Here is a 13147-nt window from a genome sequence, read left to right as displayed (position 1 = left end):
ATGCAGTCTACAATAAACATATCAAAATTAAATTGTGTGCCTTTTTTCAACTCTCAACTCCCTTCACTTTAACAGTTGTCTAGAGGACGTATCAATGCTTTTTTGTACTGTACATGAACAATTGTAGTTTATACTGTTGTCTCATTTACATAAATATTACAGATTACAGAAAACAAAGGGGATACATATTATAACAATTTTTACCTTTGTTGCTAAGAGAGCCAGGATGATGGTGACGATGACAAATATTACACGAAAACATTTTCAGCACAACTGGAATCTTTCCTTGTTCCATGGATTCCCTCATGCACCCATGCACTTAGGATAGTTGTCCTGAAATTTACAATTAAGCTACTTATCCCTTCTCATCAAGTTGAAGTTAACTGTTCATACACCATTTAGGTCTCTCCAGGAAATTTCATGAATGTGCCTCTTCCAGTGTTTGATTCAAAAATAAAAACACAAATTCTCTGTTTTTCTCACAGCACAAATCCAAACGGAATTTTGTGTGATAAACAATCAGTATAGTCTGAATTCTGATCCGATAAACAAGATTTGTGAAAATGTGTCTCCTGCCAAGATTTGCAATATCCTGTACTTACACTACCTGACACAACAGAGCTTACCAATTCCTTCCAAAATCAACAACAAAATGTACTTCACAATTGTGAAACAGAATCTTCCATCAGAACAAAATATAACAAACCAGAACAATCCATAACTGGAAAATAAAATGTGCTCCACACAAAATGTAAAAATGAAATTTGTCTATTTAATCCTTTAAATGAGACAGTAAAACTCAAAGATTTCTTCAAATTTGCTTTGCCTAATAATAATAATATATTGCACAAAGACACACACATAGGCCTATCCATCCACCAGTTAACACACAAATGATATTTCCCTCTTGCATAGTAAAGTGGTTGTTTGCTCTGTGTGGCTTTGTTCCTTGGTTCCTGTGCCACTTCCTGCCCCCAGGAGACTAAGACACCAACCCTATCAGCATCTGTTTGTAAGATGGCATAACAACCCTGCTGCCAGATGCCATAAATTGCTGTCTGCTACATGCAGCCTATAATACTCACAAAGAGACCAATTAGGAATTCCCCTACCAACCAAAGCCACCATTTTACAACAATAATCTAACCACCTATGAATGAGATATAGAGCCAATGGGGTGGAACCATCCTGAAATGACATCATCTCAAATAGTTGTTGAATGAGTAGGATGGGTGTAGTTTTACTGTGGTTAGAGTTCTATGGAAACACTTTTTATTTCACATGAAAATGTGAACAGGTTAGATCAACAACCATACATATCAGGAAAGGTTGGGGTTTGTGAGCTAAAGAATCTCTGAAGCAAAGTTAACACACTTTTCTTTTTATAAAGTCAAGATAGTTTTCCTCCCAAGCCAAGTAGAATAATAATTCAGGAGTAGCTTAATTAATAAGCATTCATTACAAATTAACCTTGAAAACTGAGGTAAAAATAAATTACTTAAATTATCAATAATTTAATGTGTACAGTAATTAATTCTGAAGACAGATCACAGCTAAAAAATAAAAAAAAAATAAAAAAATTATTCAAGTCCTTCTTTAATACAATCTGAGCAAAATCTATGTGAAATTACAAAATCAGTTTAAAACTTTCTTTGATGAAATAAATATTCTGTCAATTTATGTCTGTTACATTTGTACTTCCAAAAATTCTAAACGTTTTGACTTTTTCGTTGTCACGTAATACTGAATTCCATAATTTCCACGTAGGTTATTTGACTTTGATTAAGTGTGAAAGGTAAATGAACTCTGAAGCCCCCTCCCCCCATGCCAATTAACTCACTGTGAACCTTCTTAGAAATGGAAACAAGCATTTCAGACTTATTATTCCCCTAATTCCTCACTCATGTTGAGGACATTTAGGCATGCAGAGCAAAGAAAGCCACAGCGTATTTCCAAGAATTTCTTCAGAGTGGAAAGGAGGACAGGCAACAAATTACCTACTGACCACAAAGTACCTTTTTTAGTCAAAACAAAAACCTGCTCAAGAAAAACCAGTGCTGTAATAAGAAAGAATAACTTCTAATCTTCCTCAGGTCATCAACCTCAAATCACGCTGAGAAAAAATGATTCACAGAATATATTTAGGAAGATTGACAAGCCTTAAATGTGATTAAAACAGGGGAAGGGTGGGGGGAGGGAAGGAGGATAAGGAAGAGTGGGTGGGGGAAGGGGAGGTGGAGAGGGACTTGATGGGGTTACTACCTATATATGTATATATACAAGAAAATTTTATCACTAAATTATATTGTTTATTGTGTTATTTTTTGTGCCATTAATAAAGTTCAACATGATAAGGATGATGAAATATTAACTGTGGGCATTTTATGAGGTCTAAGATAGTATTTTAACAACCAAACATAATTTTCAACTACAATATGCTATAGGAATTGCTACTTTTTGTTGGTAAACTTACTGTCTTGCAAGTCAAGACAGTGCATGTTTTTCAATTACTCTTAGCTTCTTACACTGCATCAAATGTGCTGAATGTCACCAAATAAAATGAATGCATTTCAAGCAACAGCAACTTATTTATACTCTGCGTCATATTTTAGTTCAATTCTATAGACTTCAACGTAACAGAGACGATTCATTGTTCCTCAGTCATTGGGTCTTTAAACTTTAACGTGAGGTTAATTTCTGTTGACCAAAATCTTCTCAATCTCTGGAAATAGGTTCTTTGCACTTTTGGAATTTTCAGAAATTGGGTCATTAAAGGTGCTTGAATGATGTGCATTTCCTTTGATGATGGAACATTTTAGCAAGGTATAGCCAAACAGGTACAAAACCTCGATCATAATAATGCAGACCCTAAGAATGGAATATTGTGGTTTTAATCAGTAATTATCATAATAAATTGGCATACATGAGAGTGGCAATGAACTAATGTATGGTAGATATTGACTGTCATCTAATCTCCTGAGGAATATTATGCAAAGACAAAATTAAGAAATTTCTAATAATTAAACAAAAGTAAGACAGAACACATCTAAGATATTGTAATACATTACTTAGGTACAGTGCTGTGCAGATCAAGTTTACAACTGCATACAAATCCTATTAAGTTTTTCCAGACCCACTTAGACTTGTCACAAGTCATTTAACACCAGATAATAATAATAATCATAATAAATGAGACTTATATAGCACCAAATCAGTAAACAAAAGTTACTGCTCAAAGCGCTTTACAAAGAAAGTAAATTAATTTCACATCTTCAAGTCTACTTACCACAGATTAGCAATTTCAACAATAGTTACAGTATATGTGAAACATTACATATGTTTCTGTGTGAGTACTGCCCTTAAAGGTCGCTACCATATAAACCCCAAAATTTTAACATTCTAAGTGTTGGTAAAAGTTGACAAAAGTACCTTACCATACTGATTCTCTGAATTGCAGATGGACATTAAGAAGTTACTCAAAGTGGAGATCTCCAGGCATGCCCTAAATCAACAGAGGGCACTGCCATATATCGGTCCTTTCAACTTGACAAGCTGCAGTCTCTGAACTCACTGAGAATACCTTGGAGGACAGAGGCTTCTGGACAAACTACCTGCACATTTCCTAATTCACACATAGTCTGACATATTCAAGCCGATATTTTGATTTTACCACCAACTCACAACTAGCACATTTTAGCAATGAAATTTTGCCAACCGTTCGTTTACACTCTTCTTAGAGGGTATTTTCAATCAAATCTGTTAAACTGTGCTTAAACCAATTGTATCCAAATCTCCAACATGGAATATACTGGACTTATACATGAAGTTGGGTAGCCCAAAAACAGTAATAAGGAGCCCGAGACAACCTGTGCATATACGAGTTTTCGAACCCTGCATGGGCATGTAAAAATTTAAACATACAGTACTTATGAATACATGTCCCAGAAAGAATTATTGCAAATAACCGAGCTAGCACATCCTTCAAGATTTTTATTTTTCTTCACCGAATGGAAAGAAACTGTGTGAGTAATTAATGGATTTGATTCAATCCTCAACATGTCGTCAGCCAGACACTTTTCATAGCTGTTTTGTAATTTTTCAAACTTCTCAACATTTTATACCTGTAGAGAAGTTAATAGTACAGTAAACTGGCATGTAAAGAGTGGATTAATGCTAAGAATGAAATGAATGAGGGTCAATATAGTAAAACTGTCTTACCATACGTGAGAGCAGAATATAAAGACAATAGACGGACAAATCAAGAAAATATTTGCAGGTATTAATCTACCGAGAAACAAGGTAAATCTACCCTCAAACGGAAGGAACCAATTCCTAGGGAAAGGAAAGCACCCACGAATGGAACTGAAAATGATAATTATTGCCAATCGTGGTACATTTCACAGCTCGCATATATCACTGTTCACACCCGACCTTCCTCGATATATTTATATAAGACTGTAACAGGGTTTTTAACCGTACATACTGTACTCCTCCAGCTGCCATTGAGGAATGGAATCAGGTTCTAGATTATCATATAAACAAACAAGATTGGAAAAGCATTGTGAATGCAGCCACCATTCGTTTCGGTTAAAAGATAGCAACATCCTGTGCTTTCAGTTTCGATTCATTCACAGCACTCTTGGAACAAATAAGTGTTCTTGCTCTGTTTACCAGCACTGATAACACATTATGTTCCCTAAGGACATTACATGGTGAAACAATAACTCATTTGTTTTGGGAATGTGAAATCATCTCTCATTTCATTTTGGATGTTGACAGTGCAGTGTTTTGGCCTTCAATTTCTTTTCTCAAAACAAGACTTCTTTTTTGGGTATTAAGTTACTTTTAAAGCATCCTTATGACTTTTTGACCTTCCACCTCAAATTTTACATTTTCGGTAAAGAAAATGAGAGATAGAGGCTTTAATTTGCGAAACATTTTTGCACAAGTTAATATCTCTCTTTACAAGTGGAAAATAAAATTTTCTCCAATGTACATTCTTAGAAGGTCTTATATAAGTTATGAGCAATTGAATCAGCATCCAGTTCTGGCTTGTTCTTTATTAAACTAACGCTTTTCATTCAGGTTCTTGCCTGTTACATAAGTTTATTTTTTCTTTTCTTCTTGCAAGTTTGAAACTTAGACTTTACTGAAATGTACAAATGATTCACAAAGATGATTTACATAAAGATGAGTAAAGGAGAATGAAAAAAAAAAGATTCAATGAGGATAAACCTTAGAGCTCCAATGGAAAAGACCAGTGCTGCTCTACCCCAACCCCCCCCCCCCCCCCACATGTTTGCATGCCATAATGCAAGAAGAAACTTTTAAGGTAAAAGATAACTTTATCTGACTCAATTGGTCTGTATTTACAGTGTTAATAGCAATTACCTATGAAAACTGGAATGCCTTTGGCTACAAAAATGGATAAAAAACACAATTTTAAGGAAAGGGAACTCAGCTGAAAACTGCTCAAAAATGATATAGAAGGATGGTAGCCACGTAGAAGATAAGAAGAATAAATACCTCATGTCATAAACTAACGTTATCGAAAAGATCAAAACTGGACCAATTTTGAGCGATCTTTCCATACGAATTGTCAAAAGAGGAAGGAGGAGTCAGAGCCTGGCTGGATGGTAGCCACACCCCCTGTTTAAAGACTTGACCAATTTAAGCGTATAGTATTAGAGGTGTTTATGAGGGAAGTAGGTGCGTATTATAAATTTAACTATAAAAACTGGAATGTAATTCCTGCACAATGAAAACACATCAAAAGTGAAAGTAGTCTCATTACAAGAACATTGAACCAATTTTCAAAGGATCTCTCAAAACTGCGGGATTAATGATGACTTGGTACTTGAATTAATTGCCCGCAGTATGATGTGCGTGATACTGTACCTGATAATGAATTGATAAGCCATACATTCTCCTTGCCATTTCATGTACAGTTCAATAAAAAATGGAGGAAACTGAATATACAATCACCATTTTGGGATTGAAACTTTTGCTTTCCGAACTTCAAATTTCATAAAAATTCAAGTTTTCACGATATATTTAGACCCTTAACATAGGAAATGAGATAACATGACATTGACACTATAAGTAGAGATACTTGTAGCGTACAACCTTCCCAAACAGAGCTAAGAAAAATCTTATTCCATTTGGGAGATACATCACAGATTTAATGTTGCTTCACAATAGGGTGCGTCAGTATAAGCAAAAACAGATACTGGTATACCCGGAAATTTTCGCAGAACTGCTACTTCCAGCGTTAACTGTACTATCATACACTAACACGAACCTATGGACACTAGCCTAGCCTTCAAATGTATTATGACGACTTTCCCATCTCTGAGTTTTCTTTTGCAGCAACTTATTTAAAAATTTGATTAAAAAGAAAACATAGTACGAAAAATCAGTGTTGTTTACTTGTCTTTCATTTCAGCGCGAACGTACAGTTCAGTACACTCCACTACTGGACCTAGTCTAACCACAAGCTGTACAGTAGCATATAATTGGTACAAGAATTACCAGGCAGTCAAGTCTTTGCGTAGAATCGGTATCAGAGCAGGTATGAATATACATAATGTGCAGAATTGGTATCAGAACAGCATGAATATACGAAATGCGCAGTATTGGTATCAGAACAGCTAATGTATGAATATACATAATGTGCAGAATTGGTATCAGAACAGTATATGAATAAACGAAATGTGCAGAATTGGTATCAGAACAGCATGAATATATACGAAATGCGCATTATTGGTACTAGAACAGCTAATGCATGAATATATACGAATTGTGCAGAATTGGTATCAGAACAGTATGAATATACGAAATGCGCAGTATTGGTATCAGAACAGCTAATGTATGGATATACGAATTGTGCAGTATTGGTATCAGAACAGCTAATGTATGGATATACGAAATGTGCAGAATCGGTGTCAGAACAGGCATGAATATATACGTAATTTGCAGAATCGGTATTCATATTGTAGAAGACAGTGCTACTCAGACTGCTACTAATAAAAACAGTTATATGAGTTTACATATTTGTGCAGAATTGGTTTCTTTCCAACATACTGCAACTTGTTAGAGCATTTGACAAACTATGTGCACGAAAAGGAAATGAAAAAGAATCATTTGACAGGAAAACTTTAGAACTATGCTGAAGTTTTCAAAGCAATTAGCTGTACAAGTAAAGTGTGGGTATTATTATACAACGTGACTGGGGAATGACTTTAATTTGTCTAGTAGTGGTCTGTAGAAAAGAACTTTGGGGGATTTCTTTCTTTGAAATGGTACTCTCAAATGTAAAGAGAGTGACATCTTAGAACCATAAAAGCTCTGTGGCATTGTGAAAGTAGTGAGCATTTTAAATCTCTCTAATGGAGTGTTGTTAACTCTGTACCTTGCAGTTGTTTATAATAATTTATTTATTTTCAAAACAAATTCAATGATCTGTAGGATAGGTAGAAATGTTGGTTCTTTTCAGAAGAAGTTTTCTTTTTTTAAAGAAAAAGTGTTTGTATTTGGCGTGATTTTGCGGTTTTAAAAATAAGATTCAACTCGTTGATCATTGCTCAATTGAAGTATATCACAAATTTTGATCATTTTGGTACTTAAACTTTTAATTTAAACCATTAGAAGATAATTCTAATTAATTAAACTTAGTTCTGTTCGTTTAAACATTTACGAGTGTAAAAGGCACAGCCTATGAGACCAGATTATCCCTTTAATTAGCTTAGCATGGATTGTTCTAAGACATAAATGAAACTTAGCCAATCTCTCTGAGCAGGTACAGATGGCTGGGCATGCAAAAATGTCTGTATTTTACTCGAATGTCTTAGACCTACTTCAAGCACGTTTTACCCGTGCGGGTTTCTCTTAGTTAGACCGCATTGCATCGCTAACAGAAACTGCATATTCCTTGCTAGACAAAAGTGCAACATGTATTATTATTAATGTACAATCACAATGTGAAGGGGGCAGCATCTGAACTCCCTACTGTAGTCGAGAAAACAAAATCAGTTCATCGTGTAGCTGTTTTAGCACACCTGTGAATCTGTATTCTTTTTACACCCAGCTACACTCTGTATACCAACTGTACCTCTCTCTGGAATAAAAATAATTGGCTGAATAGCATGGATTGGGGGTACAGAAATTGATCCTATTTTCTTGGGAGGTAGTATTACAATAACATTCTAAATATGAAATCATCATCTTATTTTTTGGGGGGGATGGGGGGGGAGGATACTATTGTGTAGTAAATAATCAAGCAATGAAGATAATACACTTGTTTGTTCAATATCTTAACCCATTCTCAGAAATCAGGAAATCCCCAAACCCAAACAGAAAACATTGGTGTCCAGGCCATCAAATCAAGGCCAAAAAATACATTGTCATGACTGCGTGACTACTATACTTGCAACAGGAAAGTACCAAAATCAATTGTAAAGCTACAGGCAGGGATTGGTTAGTTTGTGTTCATTCATGAAATGCATATAGATCAGCGTTTACATGTTGGAATCCCCCGGTATTAAATAATAAAGTTGGCTTCAAATGGTCTGGTCTCAGTTCAAGAAGCTGAGCATCCAGGCTGAACCTGGATGAGGGAGGGGGGGGGGGAGGTAGGGGCCTAGGAGTGGAGAAGGGATGGTGTCCTTCTGTGTTAGGGCATTAAAGCCTTGCCACCGATGGTCAAATTTTAGACATTTTCCTTACTTTAAAGGCAAATATGGCATTTTTACTGACTCACTAGTTATATACTTACTGTATCATTCAGTGAAGAAATGTAGGAAAGAAAAATCATGACTTGATCGATTTAAACCCTAAAGTTTCTTCCATCCGAAAAGTTAGTTTGTCAACATTGCCAAAAACAACTCAGAATTGTTGCTTTAAATTACTGTACTTTGTTACAAATAAAAACAAACAAAAGTTTATCTACTGTAGAACAGGATGTGATAGCCAAGCGTCCAGGATCTTGGTTTATACCATGTAGCATTCAGTTACAAATTAGGTTCTAATATAAATTTGTCATCAGAGATAACTGAAACATAGATCTGTACTGAAGAGACACGTGTACACAGAGACAACATAACTGAGCTATCTTTCTCGTGACGTTAAAGAAGGAACATCCCAGCCAAGTTCCTTTAAAGGAGCATACAGCTGTACAGTACATAGCATAACGATTGATCACATCAGGTGTGGATTTAGGATTTTTAAGAGGAAGAGTGTGGCCATGGAGTCATTGGAGCCGATTATTATGTAGGGGATCTCCACCCCTTCCATGCTCTCCTCCCCTCCCCCCCCACTCCTTTCTTCCCTCTTGAATTTTTTTTACAAAAATGTTCTGTATATCTATTTACACTAATTCTGTATATTTGTGATTACACTGATTCTACTACTATGCCTACTAACTTGATGTGCTTTTACTGCCAATGTGAAATTTGTGCATGTCTATTGTCAGTTGGGTGGTAGAATGAGAAGAGGGCAGGATACCAGATACCCTACCAGGTCACCAAAACAACCATATCATGCAAATCACAGTTTTCATGAGATCACACAATCAATTACTTCTACAGGTGAGAAAATCGCTCAAACAGATCATGGGACAAAAGAGCTATTGCTGCTGCTGCCTCTTCTCTGTGGAACAGCCTTCCAGAACATGTAAAACACAGTCCATCTCTTGCTTCTTTTAAATGCTCTCCAAGACTCATCTGATAAAAACTGTTTAATTTAACTGTTCACTTTTGCCCATTTTTGCTTGCATTATTGTCTTGTACTATGATTACTGTTTTTTTTTTTTTGGCTGTCGCACTGTTGTGTCACTGTGCCCATGAGCGTCTTTTTTGACGGATACCAGCGCATTATAAATGTCCATTATTATTATTATTATTAAGTAAATTACTAACCAATCAGTGTACTGTATTATGTTTATCATATACCAGATACCATGTTCATAACCTGCATCAGGTAATGCACCAAGCTATTTCTTTTTGTTACCATTACTCCTACAGAATATCATACTGCTGCATAGTTCAGTTCTGGTTCTGGTTATCACTACAAGAACGCTATACATTTAGGATATAGAAGAAAGCAACTGAACCAAACCAAACAAAGCAATTGAGATTTAAGAGGCATAAACATATGACTCTTTAAAAAAAAAATAATAATGCATATAGATGTGTCAAACTTACAATTTTGGGACAGACATTCCTTTATTTTTATTATTTTTTTTTCAAATTAAAGCAGCATTTTGCGTATGGTCGCCATTTTCTACTTTTTTCACATGTCCAACAAGTTTTTAACATATATCAATCACAAAACAGCAAACTAAGATATTAGCCAAGTTTTTCCCTGCCAACAACATTAATTGGTGAGTTATTAAGGATATTTGCAGATAATGAGAAAAGTGTCCACGAAAATTCCACATTTAAAAATTTATCGCATACAGTTCCCCAAACCCAATAGTTTGAATTCAACCAATCAGAGATGCAGGTTTAGCTATGAGCTGTTGCTAAAAATAGATTCAAGACTTTGCATTGGTACAACCAGGAGATGCATGGAACTCCCTGGTACAACTGCCATATAGACTACACAAATAAAGCATGGTGTTGTATTACATAGGCCTATTGGTCAATGACATTCGTAGTGTTTAAATATTCATATTATGGGCGAGGTTTATTGGGTTCTAACGGAAATATCTTGGAGAAAAACAAAGTTGAAAGTTGCAAATTTTTCGACTTTTATGCCACCATATGAAGTAAGATTTAAATAGATAAGCAAGTTATGTATGTCGTTGTGGCATAGTGGAGTCAGTGAGGTTGAGAAAAATCATAGAAAAGGACGCAAAATGCTGCTTTAAGGCACACTCCTTTAATGATCCCATGACATATGTATATGTGTGTATGGTGTTCATAAGTCATGCAAAGGATAATTGATTGACCTATGAACCTCTCCTCAATTCACACCACCTTACATGTTTAGGGCTGTGTTGTAACAGGAAGTCCCAACACAGGATACACACTTTCCTGTCCAGAAATATCTTGTCCAACCAAACTTCACCTGCAGTATTTGTTTTGTAAAGCCGGGCAAAGCTCATTGCACAGATGATGTTGACTAGCTGTTATAAAGAATGGAAGATTGTCCAAACAGGACAAATATGTTCTGCTGTGTCAGTGATCACAATTGTTAATAACCTTATACTGATATAGGAACAATGCAGTAATTGTTTAGAATAGATGTAACAATGAATATCCTGCCTTACTGTATACAAGTTGTTGTTCTCTTGTATCTACTGTAATACTTTTTTTTTTTTTTTGTTATCATTCAAAAAGAGGTGAACCCTCCCTCAGTAAAGATGGAACTACGATATATGGTAAACCTTGTGGTTGTCAATAGCTGCATGGCAGCAATGCATGAAAAGAGAGGCGTAACAATACCTAGGCAGTTCAAGCCTCAAATGGTAGGACCCAAAATTCTCAACTGGGAAGGGAGATAACTGCCAGTCATGTTTTCGAATGAATAATTGTGTTTTTGATGTAAGTGTGGTGTACAGGAGTGAGCCTGATTTCAAATCCTAGTGGTAGGTACAGGAGAAAACGAACGATTGTCAATCATTTTTCTTTCAATTAATTAATCAAGATTGCACTAAAAATGAAAACTTGTACTACAGTACACAAGTTTATGTAGTTAAAATGATGGAAACACTCATAGGGAAACTTCTCCCTCCTCTCAGATCCCAAAATTTACATCGATTAGCCATCGATTTTGGCCTCCCAACAGTTTGAAAATGTTTCCCGACAGATACTGAGGGCAGTATTGAAGAACTTAGCATGTTGAGACTCTGGATGTGTGACGTGATTAATTCACTTTGGCTTCGGCTTTGAGTACAACGTTTCCACATGCTGTCGAGTTGGACGAATCTAACAGTAACAGTAATTAATGACTTTGCTATCCTCGTTGTAGTCATTGCCAACTTTGAAAAAAGCGGTCCCTTCGCAATTTTGCAAGGTCAGTAGGAGTGACTCCCTCGTTTTCCCTTTCGGTAAAACCAAAGAGTGTTTGCAGCACTCCAATATCATATCACCATAGAAGATTTCTTACTTGTAATACCTGTCTACGAGAGCAACGGTTAGGTATATATTCAGTTTTCTAGATGTGATTATGGCCTATATATACATGCTGTTGGGTTCTTTGGACTTAATTGACTGACACATTAGTTGACCAACCTCCAGAGCTTTACTTAAGACTATTTCGAATTCAGGTCAAACTAAGACTGCACTTCCTAGGTTTTCTTCCCAAAAAAATGAAGGTTTGAAAATTAATGACCGATTAATTTATTCTATTCCGTTTTAACACATTCATGACACTTTTTCATATTTTGTATGATAATCACATACACACGAAAAGCAAAATTAAAAATTTTTCACAAATTTTGTCTCACCCTTTCATCATCCCGAATCTATAATTTTGACGAGAATTCCAGAAATACCTAACTTTTTTTAACAGAACTAACAAACATTACAGATATGTTAAAAAAAAAAAAAAAAAAAATTAATTGAACAAGGTTTTAATATTACTTATTATTATTATTTAATATCTCTGAGTTTAGAGCATGATGGCAAGAAAGAGAGAGGACAGGGACAAAAATTATAAAATAAAACTTACCCTTTTCACCTGTCAAAGATGATATTAAGCGATCAACTCTCCTATGACTCCGTCTAAATTTGGAAAACCTCTGCAACATGCTTGGATCATCCCATGCTTCCCCATGAACTTTTGAGAGTTGATAGAATACACACTATATACATCCCATCTTCCACTTCAAATTCAAAACACTATCATCAATGCTGTCAACAGTGTATGTTATAGTTTTAACTAAAACTACAGCAGCTGTTCAGTAACTGTTACAGTATGTGTCATATAGCTTTGGCAGTATATAGCTGTGTCTGTGTAACACGATATCCACTGGACACATTACACTATTGTACAGTCTGATGATTATTAAATCAGTGTTTTCAGTGTTTTCATAAATTTAAATCACAGTTGAGTTGATCCTGCCAAAATCAAGGTCTGCAGTTGAAAATTAATTGTTGTCAATGAAAGAATTTCTTTCATTTCCTTCATTGTTTTTTCCCATTTT

General features: G+C 35.4%; 1 protein-coding gene across 4 annotated transcripts in view; it reads right to left on the bottom strand.

The window, feature by feature from the left end:
- LOC139964288 (tyrosine-protein kinase ABL1-like) overlaps positions 1 to 13147 on the bottom strand; it is a 61206-nt gene that overhangs the window by 31345 nt on the left and 16714 nt on the right. The window contains exon 1 of one of the 4 annotated variants that reach the window (XM_071965775.1): positions 12673 to 12820. The exons of 2 other annotated variants lie outside the window; for them this stretch is intronic. In XM_071965775.1, the coding sequence (XP_071821876.1) occupies positions 12673 to 12751 (79 nt within the window). In that variant the 5' untranslated portion in view covers positions 12752 to 12820. Of the gene's footprint in view, positions 1 to 204; positions 1064 to 12672; positions 12821 to 13147 lie in introns of those variants that run through there. One more of the 4 variants, XM_071965773.1, reaches the window with a different exon arrangement.

This window comes from Apostichopus japonicus, chromosome 22, assembly GCF_037975245.1.
Source record: "Apostichopus japonicus isolate 1M-3 chromosome 22, ASM3797524v1, whole genome shotgun sequence".
Classification (NCBI taxonomy): domain Eukaryota; kingdom Metazoa; phylum Echinodermata; class Holothuroidea; order Aspidochirotida; family Stichopodidae; genus Apostichopus; species Apostichopus japonicus.
This window is presented reverse-complemented; position numbering and strand designations above follow the sequence as displayed.